Source organism: Henckelia pumila, chromosome 4 (assembly GCF_033568475.1).
Source record: "Henckelia pumila isolate YLH828 chromosome 4, ASM3356847v2, whole genome shotgun sequence".
In the NCBI taxonomy this organism is placed as follows: domain Eukaryota; kingdom Viridiplantae; phylum Streptophyta; class Magnoliopsida; order Lamiales; family Gesneriaceae; genus Henckelia; species Henckelia pumila.
In genome coordinates this window covers 34,566,276-34,576,085 of record NC_133123.1, presented here as the reverse complement: position 1 = coordinate 34,576,085, position 9,810 = coordinate 34,566,276, and the positions used below count along the sequence as shown (strand labels likewise).

The window sequence follows — 9,810 nt, the reverse complement described above, 5'->3', positions numbered from 1 at the left end:
TGTTATTTGTAATTCTAAAAGCGTTGGAACTCTATTTCATTCCCAATTTCTTATTAAATGACAATATATATTACAATTTTCACTATAATCTCTCCAAACATTGTCGATACATTTTCCACATCGAAAATAATGCCAAACGGAAAAACGTGAAAGGATAAATTTTCTAACACAAACAAAAATAATGCAAAGACCTACGTTAGTAATTGGAAACACATAAAAGAGCATGTTTCCTTTGGAACCTAACAATTGGTAAAATACAGTATTTTTATATGTATACAAGTTCTCGGCCGTCGTGTCATGGCTACGCTTGTAGTGTTCATGCATCTGTCTGGTCGATAGACATCCATTTTATGCAAATACTACGATGAAAATGAATTATTGCAAACTCCATATAAAGAATATACCATTTATAAAGATAAATTTATGCTGGCTCCTCCGTCACAACGATAAGGAGGATGAACCGGCTATGGAGGACTTGAAATGGCTTCGTCCAATTCCTGCTTCCTTAACAGCCTACTGGAGGGTTCAAATTTGGTACCTAATGGCCATTGAATCGCTTTCGGATCCGAGTATCTTAAAAGGAAATGGCAGCCGACTGCATTGATTGTTCTGTCCATGAAATCGGACCTTGTCATATAGTCCTTCATTCGGCATATAAATTCCAGATGATCCCTTGCCTAAACACACAGAATAATTCAACATTCTTGTATTCGCTTCATAGATAAGAGTTGCATTGCAGGCAACAACAAGAAAAACAACTCATAATTTTGACAAATCTTTAAGTATCACATAAAGAATGTGCAAATTAGGAGCTCAGTAAGATGTTAACTCGTTTATGTGTGTGGATAGAGCAATACTCAATGCTGTGTACAGCAATTTTTCAAGTAATTAAAAGAGAATGACAATAACTCTTCGTGCAATAGCAAGTAACTGAAGGGATTATTGGATTCATTTGCATGGTAAGGAGCATACACAAGCGATGTATCTAAATGCATAGAGTATGCAATTAGGAACATAGGATGCCATTTTATTTTTCCACAAGCAGGCAGATAATTCAAGGGTTTTGGGAAACAGACAACTTGGGTACGCGCGAGATTTAGGAATCTCTATGTTCAAGTTGGGAAACAGACAACTTGGGTACGCGCGAGATTTAGGAATCTCTATGTTCAAGCGGATAATCAGAAACAAAAATTCAGAGTTAAAGGCGTAAACACTCAGACACACAGACTTCCTATTAGAAAGACAAGAATGGCAACAAATAAACTATGCCAAGGGACATGTGAAACAGAAAAGGATATAGAAGCAAACCTGTCGATACTGAGGAGCTCGTTTTGGAAGTTTGAGATAATCCATGCGATTCATTTCATAATCCCATAAAAATGACGTATGATGGACCCATCTATCCTTGGTAATAGATTGAGCGTTTCCACCGAACTTGCGGTTGCCAAGCACATAATCTTAATGAATCAGAGACATAGGAAGTGGTATCAAACTCACTGTGAAATTAGGATGAGCAAAAGCTGTTTTACCAGTGATAATCTTGTTAGGCTATCACAAAAGCATGGCCAAATTTTAGTAGCTAGTGATTTTCACTAGTGATTTTCCATGGAAGAATGCATGACAGAAATTATCAGAACCGATCATATGATTGTCTCATAAAGTTATTGGAAAGAAAAGAGTATAATCAGCCTACAGTTAATACTCACAAACAATTGGTAAAGTCATGGACTCCGTTTGAATAAGTACTTCTAAAACCTTTTTTAAAAAAATGTTTTAAAATTTGTTTTAATAATAAATATGTGTTTGAACGACTATTCTATAAAAACATTTTATCATTTCAAAAGTAATGTGTCTCGAGTTCCATCACTGTCTTATATTCTAAAAACATGTAAAAACACTTCTTAATTGCTCTTAAAAGTTAGACTTGAAGAACACTTTTAAAAAAATATTTTTCAAAAACACTTCACAAAAATCTTGTCAATAACATATTTTAAGTTTTTTTTCACTTATAAAACAATAAAAACGTTATAAATTATATGTCCAAACGGAACCCTGGTTTCAACGGTAACTTCGAGAAGTTCTGATAAATTGGACAAAAGGAAAATTCTAACTTGCTACCTATATAAAGTTATAAACCAAATCTAATTAGGGCGAAAAATGGTATGTGCTTATTGAATCCAATCAACTACAAAATACGAAAGATCTACCCAAGTTTTCATATCAACAAGGTGGCAGAGTTAGCAAAGAGAATGGGAAAAATTTGCTATAGATGCGATCGGAGCTGAATGCTGATCCTAAGGAATTAGAGAAGTGAAAAAAAGTGAAAAATGGAAGGAAACACCTGATCAGCAATTACAAGTATATGTTTTAAGCCAATTAACCATTTTATGAATTTGAAATCACACACCGAGCTACTCCTGCTCACGATATCAACTGTTGTCTATCAGCAGGAAAAGAAAAAAGAAAAGAAAAAGAAACCGTAGAATAATAATGGTACCAACATACCATTCTCACGAAGGGTAAAATCTCCAATTCCTTGAAATACTTCTTTATATAATAGGCTACTCCAAGACATGATAGGTTGAGGATATGACTGTAAACCTGAAATTGCATCCTTATTGCATATAAATGTCACAAAAATTGTCCCATGGTCCACAATAACTGTACCACCTCCAGTATACCTTCGAATGACCGGAATTTCATCTCTTAAAACAGACTCGGTATCAAGAAGTTCCACTGGCTTCCTACGGAGAAATATTCATTTAGTGCAGATCAACTTCTTGTTTTCTCATGGTTCAACTGAGTGCAGTGCTAACTACGGAGCAGTATAAGCCCCCGGGTGATAATCCTTTCAGATACACATGAAAATCTAAATGGCCCTGATACAAGAATCACTACAGTACTGACAGCAGGCCAAACACAAAATAAGAGCCTACTTCCTAGATATCCCGTTAAAAGACAAAATGGAGATATTTTTCTGTGGAATGACGAAAGTAGTCTGGAATTGGGATATAGAGATGGTAGCAAGTTTTTAAAATGCTGAAAATGGTCATGGAGTGGATTCAAGAAGTTGATTTAGGTACATAGAAAATTAGCTAAATGGGGTTACTTTCAAATTGACAACATTTATATTCCAGTTTGAGCCTGATTTAAATACAGTCGGTATCTAAAGTCTAAACAATCATAAGATATAAAAATCATTCATAAAACATCTGTTAATCAATTGACTGTGATCAAGGGACTATTATTATAATCAACCACAAGGGATGACAATTAAGAATTACAGCTAATTCGGGCTCAAATCTTGTAAAAAAAGCATATGAACACTAAAAGAATAATCTTTTACTCTACAGAAAGAAACAGATAGCTACAAATTTGTAAGACATATAGCATTTGATGAAGATACATACTAACCCTGAGACACCCATGACAATGGTGGGATGAGTGGTTCCATCATTGATGAGGCACCAGTTTTGTGATGTGGTTCTTAGCAGTCTCTCCTCCAAGTGCAGCTGCTCAAGAATGGGCATTCCATTTAGTCGCAGAAGATTCATCCCAACGTTCCTCGTCTGTGATACAGCCATGGTTTGAGTAGAATCTGTATCGGAACGGAAGGCGAACAAGGCCCGCCTTCACGAAGTTCCGCCTTCACAAGTAATCCTGTGGTGTACGAGAAGCTTCCTAATTACTCAAACCCGTGTCAAATGATTTATTTTGATTAAATTCTCATTCGTTACCCAAATTTAATCACCTTATCTATTTGGGTTAAATAATTCGTCCACCGTTAACTTTTAAGCCTGAAGTTCCAAAATAATAAATTTAAGCCTTTTGAATTTTTCCAAAAAAATACAGTATTTAAGTTCAACTACTTCTTACGTCCAAAAAACAAAAATCAACTACTTCTTACCTCGAATGCTCACCCAATTCCAAAATTATCGAAATAACCTTAAATCCTCAATAATCACATTACTAGTTCAACAATGAATTCTAAGTTCGCCAGAATTTACCTCCATGCCAATGAACTCCGGTACATACAACATTTAACAAATAATGCAAATAATTAATCAATATTGGTGCATATTTGAGCCGAAATTGAATTAAAATTTTCCTCACTTACCAGACAGCCTACTGATTCGCACAAGAAGGCTGGAAAGATACACCGGTGACCAGCAGAGCTCGGCCGGAAATCGCGCAGGACGGCTGAAATCGCGAGGAAAATGACGGGCTTGCTAAGAAAACTTTCCTCAACTCACATACACCCTACCCATGACCGGAAACAACTATTAAAGTCGGAAAAAGGGTCTCGAATCACCGGAGAATAACACCGCGTGCTAGTATGGCCGACGAGTTGCGCTTGAGGTCACGATTCACGCCTTAATATTGTTACCAAAATGAAGCCTATGGCATGGGAATTCAAAGCCCTCAGCCAATTTTAAGAATCCTGCAAAGGAGGGAGGCGTTCCGGTGGCAAGAAGGGGCAGCTGGTTTGCGGGAGCGGCAATAAAATCTAAATAATAACTTTAACTTGTTATTTTATCCTTATTTTAATCAAAATAAACTAATTAAATAATACTCATTTTGCTTTACATATTTTAAATATTTTTTTAAAAAATGTATGTGTTTGTACCTTTTTATCTGAAAAAATATATATTTTTGCATTTTCTAAGCTCACGTATCTTTTACAAATGAAAATCGATATAAAACATTTGAAATATAATATTAATATATGATATTTAAACACTAAAAATAGTTTAAATAAGATACAAAAGATTAAATTAGTATAAAATTTGAACAATTTTATTAATTACAACACATGTTTGGTTACTATATCATATTTAAAATGATTAGTACTCAAATATCAAATATTAGTAACATATTTCTATTTTTTTTTTTACCAATTTTCATCCAAAAAAAGATAAATGTATCATTAATATCAATACTTGTATACATGTTTAAGTGTTAAAAAATCATATATTAGTATCAGATCTTAAACAAATAGTAATCAAATATCATATATTAGTACAATATTTTAAATACTTTGTACCTACTTTTATTTGAGCTAATTTTTGGATTGAGTTATGTCCAGTACAATTCTTAACAAGTTGGTAAAATTTTGGAATTCAATGGAGAGACGTGTAAAAGGAGAACAAAAATATTGAGGGAAATACTAGGCTTTCCTTCACCGCAGGAAATTACTCGGAACAACTCAAAATACAGCTTTCAAGTATACAATGTAAAATGCATCTAAGCTTGTCTAACGAACGGAAGCGCAACAAATTCCAACATCTTCCAGATTTTCATCATCTTCTTGTCTATATAAGTAGGTAGTAGCACTAGTAAAGAGCAGCGTTTTCAGTCTAAGGTCGCAATTTCAAACCCGTCAAACCTTAGGAACTAATAAGGCGTTCAGCTGGCTTTTGCGGTCAACTATTCAAGATGCCACAATAACATTGTAAGAGTAAATGAATAAAATTTTGCGCCAAAACAAAAGTTGAGCAGCTTTACCTTACGATGGAAAAAGGCAGGCAATCTGTTGTTTCTCCCACAATGCATGGGGTAAGACCAAACTGCGGCATCTTGTTGCCATAGCTCTCAAAAGTATCAACGTATTTGTGAGGTTAGCATAGGACGATAAGTCCTTGACAGGATATAAACTTTAAACCATGAGCCATGAGGCAAACTGTCAAGCATCTCACCATCATTGAGTCGGTTATCACTGGGTTAACAACTGAGAGTTAATCAGCATATCTAAAGATTGACTAGTAACTCAAAGAAATAGTTGTGTGCTACATGAACTAAGTATGTAAATGATGGTCAATTCCAGGCACACAAAATGCGACTTCTGTTCAGCTGTAAAAAAAATAAGAATGCGTAGCCGAGTCAGGCAAAACAATTCCATGTGTTTGTGATCTTAGATGCCCAATGGCAGGTCACGGGTATGCATAACATAAATCCCAGTTCAACAAGCATTTAAGCGAACCGTTGACATTTTTCAGCAAGAAGAAAACACCAGGTGAGAATATGGCATTCCACAGGTATAAGCAGGTGAGTATTGGAAAATTTTGGCAGGAAGAACGATAGCGATTGAGGGAGGAAGGGTCAGATGATGGCCTGAAAGGGATAGAACTATCAGCAAGATTATATCTCTACTAAGAAAGTTTATTCTAAAATTTATCTGGGAAGCTCCCATGTTCAACACTAAAAAATCATTGTCTTCCTCATTAGTAAAAAAACAAAAAAGATAACATCTGCACCTTTAGGCAATATTGTCATTGCATGAGATTATAAACTATCTCTCACTTGCCCTCAACTAATCAGCCACATTAGAGGATGTGTGCAACCAAAAACAGAAGAGAAGAAAGAAAGAATAATTTGTTTTCAACGTCACCATTTCAATCAAGGCCAGATTTAAACTCTTATTGATTGATTGATACAAGGGGTGAAATGCTCAAAATTCTCATTAAGCAACTCGACTTCATTATATGTACTTATACAACAAACTGGACTAAATAAAACTTCAGATTCCATCTATCAGTCCCACCAACCCATGTTCACTTGATACTTTTTACAATGTCTTAATGCAATCCAAAACCAATTTTTGTACCTTTTAAGGCCACATAATTTGATGATACGATAAACATGTCAATGATAAAAATCACAGAGGATGGGAACTTCCATACCTACAAGATAAAAGGTTTGATTAGAAATGATACCCACACTCATTAGGTAACATGTGTAACACATAAAATTAATTAGTCATATCTAACGCGGTCTTCCGAACGAAAAAAAGGTATTTCACAATATCCTAATGGGAAGAGATCTCACCAAGTTCTTTTAAAAAATATATATATCGGCATGGGATCAAATATAATAATGAAACATACCATCATGGCCATGAGAAAGATCTTGAAATAACTTGAAATGATGACTATAAGCAACAACTCTTTCCACCTGTGGAATCAATGCTTAAGTGAATCAATTTCAGCCAGTCCTTTTCAGGAGAAGAATGCAACAGTTAGAAAGAAAAGAGATAGATAATTAAATAAGAGTCATAACACGTTGAAACCTTATGCTGAATTGTAATAGTTGCTATTAACCACTTTGTGCACGTATTTCCATCAAATTTATAATTTCAGTTTGATACTGTATCAGTACGACTTCTAGTAGTATCACATGCAAGTTTTAATATAAACTGTGTGGGTCATACTATTAGACTTCAGCCCCTCATCAAGTGGGATTTGCATCAAGAGATGCTGAGTTGCAGCTAATGCAATATCCACTCCATTTTCAAGCTTATCATGGATGTTTCAACAACCAAACAATGCCACAATACTTTGTCTTACCTTCTGTTTGCTCAGGATCACAAAGTACGGTTCCTACAAATTTTCAAAGTTTGATTATCATAGATGTCTACCTCTAATTGCAGCATCCTTTTCTTTTTCAATTAGAAGAACACGGATAAAATGGTGAAGTAACAAAACCAAGGGAAACTAATCGAATGACATCATGTACCTAAAGCAACCTGACTCAGCAATTCATTTATCCAATAACAGTTTGTTTGGTGCTTCAGTCATTGATGGTGTAAAATGGTATTACGGTGCAAAACAAATTGCATACTTGAGTTCACAACAGTCAATATTAAGTACTGCTTCAAACTAGAAACAGCAAATCAGTAGTTAGTCACTAGATCTTTTAATTTAGGCCACAGTGGACATATAAGATTGACAAGTATGAAAATTAAACTATTCTTGTTGTCTTCATAATTTCGAGTTTTCTTTTTTTAAAGAAAAAAAGTAACAGTGAAGAGTTAAAGTAATGGGTATTAAAACCTCTAATATGAGGATTGTATCACACTTTATCATAGTGTTATACAAACAAGGAATGACAGGCGCTGTTAAGAACTTCATACATAATTGACCAATTTCGTCTGTTAAAACAAAAAACCTGGCAAAAGCTTAAACCACCCAAAGCCAGTTCCACAAATATAAAGAAAATGGAAAATATGCAAGAGTCTGTAATGCCAGCAGCTAGTGACACATTGCAGCGGGGAAAAAATGGAAAGATCTGTAATTCAAGGAAATATTACCCAAAAACTCTAGCAGATGCACTCTGCAATTTTCCAGTGCCATGAATCATCACAGCAAGAAAGATGACGTTTTCAAGGACAACACTAGCGAACACCTGCGATACAACTTATTCTATAAAAGATCATTCCAAGTATTTATTTATTTATTTTTTTTGAAAGCATCATTCCAATTTTATATCCATCATCCCACTGAAATCTGAACACAAAAAGAGTTAACATCAAATTAACCTACATCCAAATCTGTAGTCCATACCTTAGAAAAATCCAGAAGAAATGAAACAGTTGTCACGGGCAAAGTCCATTCATTCTCATTCATCCTCAAAACCCACATTCTGTCTAGTACAGCTAAGGCATATCTTACAATATTTTAATCTATAGATTATTGGCAAACAATAATTTATAAGATTTAAACCATGGATACAGATGTCCAGAATAAGGAATGCCAAAATTGATTTCCATAACAAGCCCTGCAAAGTTGGAAATTCAAAATGGCTTTTACATTAGTACACAACACTAGTCAAAACTACTCAAACATGAAATCTGCCTAGTGCCTACAAGGTCCTTCGAGCAAATAACTAGATCAAAGAAGAGAAACAAACCTTAAAATTCACAGCCTCTTTAGAAAATCTATTGTAAAACAGATGCCTATAAGCTTTTGGCTTGTGCAGAATCAAATCGATTATGAGGATCTAGGTTATAAGAAAAAAAGAAAATTACCAAAAATATATTTTGAAACTTAATGTGTGAGCTGTTAATTCCAGTTTCTTTATTTAATTTACCATGAATTCACACTCGATGTACTCATCAGCAGCAGCTTTGCAGTATTCCTAACAATTAAAGTAATCGCAAAGAAAAAAAATCAGCAAATCCTCAAACTGACGAAGTTAAAATATTAAATAAGAGAAAAAAAGGGAAACTTTCGTTACACATTTCATGAGCCGAATATTTCCTGGGGAGTACTGAATGTAAAGCGTGTCAATGGGGAACCCACACTGCACACATTTGAATCCGCTAGTACAAGTACCATCGCAATTCATTTTTTGCTTCATTGTTATCCTTTGAAGAATGGGAATGATCAATGCCAACCAAGAACTTCTACTAGCAACCAGTGGGTGTAATCAGATTTAGATCAGTCACCTACTTCTCCATTCCATTCTTTTTCTGTTTTCACAACTTCTTCGAGCATAATCAATTAACAACTTGATAAAGGGGGAATAATCGACAATACCATCTTCAAAGGCCAAATTAAATCAACTACAACAAAGGTATAGAAAGAACAAACACAATTATCATTTGGATGTTAGGTTACAGAAACAGTTTGAATAGAAAAGCAAGATTCACACAATTATATATCTGGGGTGACTACAGGAAGAATCCCAATGGCACAAGGAGATAATAATAATATAACTGGATAGTAATTGTAGCTACATCTAAACCCGTGGTACCAAATTTCTGCAGAAACTCCTAAATTCAATAGATTAAACTTTCATTTGCAAAGGATCAAGCTTTAACAAGAATCAAAGCATGCCTTAGAGGAAAGAAGCGTGAAAAACGAGGGAAACACAACACCACCACCACCGTCTCCGCCAAGGTTGATAGCAGCACCGCCGGTTCCAACTCCCCCGTTCTAGTTTGGCAGTGTAAATCTACATCACAGATCGCAGTTTCCGTTTGATAATCTTATTAGCAATTTGGTCCTCCATGTTTTCCAACTATCCTGATTA

At 34.9% G+C, this 9,810-nt stretch overlaps 2 protein-coding genes across 9 annotated transcripts; both read right to left on the bottom strand.

Moving 5' to 3' along the window:
* Positions 1-315: 315 nt before the first annotated feature.
* Positions 316-4,556, bottom strand: LOC140862493 (uncharacterized). Of its 7 annotated transcripts, none has more exons than XM_073265517.1 (7): positions 4,118-4,555; positions 3,908-4,022; positions 3,752-3,797; positions 3,415-3,660; positions 2,506-2,744; positions 1,309-1,457; positions 316-677 (listed from the first exon to the last, which is right to left on the bottom strand). In XM_073265517.1, exons 4-7 carry the CDS (start codon positions 3,582-3,584, stop codon positions 465-467), a joined length of 771 nt encoding a protein of 256 aa, XP_073121618.1. In that variant the 5' UTR covers positions 3,585-3,660; positions 3,752-3,797; positions 3,908-4,022; positions 4,118-4,555; the 3' UTR covers positions 316-464. The 7 variants fall into 7 exon arrangements, with proteins under 7 accessions (XP_073121618.1, XP_073121623.1, XP_073121624.1 ...); XM_073265522.1 differs by having other exon boundaries at positions 4,008-4,022; XM_073265523.1 differs by lacking the exon at positions 3,752-3,797 and having other exon boundaries at positions 4,008-4,022; positions 4,118-4,556.
* A 467-nt stretch (positions 4,557-5,023) lies between these two features.
* On the bottom strand, positions 5,024-9,748 carry LOC140863015 (protein ARV 2-like). Of its 2 annotated transcripts, XM_073266096.1 has the most exons (11): positions 9,615-9,748; positions 9,013-9,340; positions 8,866-8,913; positions 8,686-8,775; positions 8,508-8,553; positions 8,340-8,422; positions 8,087-8,181; positions 6,885-6,951; positions 6,605-6,680; positions 5,506-5,716; positions 5,024-5,427 (listed from the first exon to the last, which is right to left on the bottom strand). In XM_073266096.1, exons 2-10 carry the CDS (start codon positions 9,133-9,135, stop codon positions 5,619-5,621), a joined length of 726 nt encoding a protein of 241 aa, XP_073122197.1. In that variant the 5' UTR covers positions 9,136-9,340; positions 9,615-9,748; the 3' UTR covers positions 5,024-5,427; positions 5,506-5,618. The 2 variants fall into 2 exon arrangements, with proteins under 2 accessions (XP_073122197.1, XP_073122196.1); XM_073266095.1 differs by lacking the exons at positions 5,024-5,427; positions 5,506-5,716 and adding an exon at positions 5,736-6,111.
* Between the last annotated feature and the right edge of the window lie 62 nt (positions 9,749-9,810).

Excerpts from the sequence above, each read along its gene's own strand:
- LOC140862493 (XM_073265518.1), bottom strand. The coding sequence starts at position 3,584 with ATGGCTGTATCACAGACGAGGAACGTTGGGATGAATCTTCTGCGACTA. Across the intron at positions 2,745-3,414 it reads ATTGTCATGGGTGTCTCAGG|GAAGCCAGTGGAACTTCTTG; the intron begins GTTAGTATGTAT and ends ATTTCTCCGTAG. Across the intron at positions 1,458-2,505 it reads TTTTACCCTTCGTGAGAATG|ATTATGTGCTTGGCAACCGC; the intron begins GTATGTTGGTAC and ends TGATTCATTAAG.
- LOC140863015 (XM_073266095.1), bottom strand. The coding sequence starts at position 9,135 with ATGAAGCAAAAAATGAATTGCGATGGTACTTGTACTAGCGGATTCAAA. Across the intron at positions 8,423-8,507 it reads ATTCCTTATTCTGGACATCT|ACAGAATGTGGGTTTTGAGG; the intron begins GTATCCATGGTT and ends TAGCTGTACTAG. Across the intron at positions 8,182-8,339 it reads TTCTTCTGGATTTTTCTAAG|GTGTTCGCTAGTGTTGTCCT; the intron begins GTATGGACTACA and ends GTTGTATCGCAG.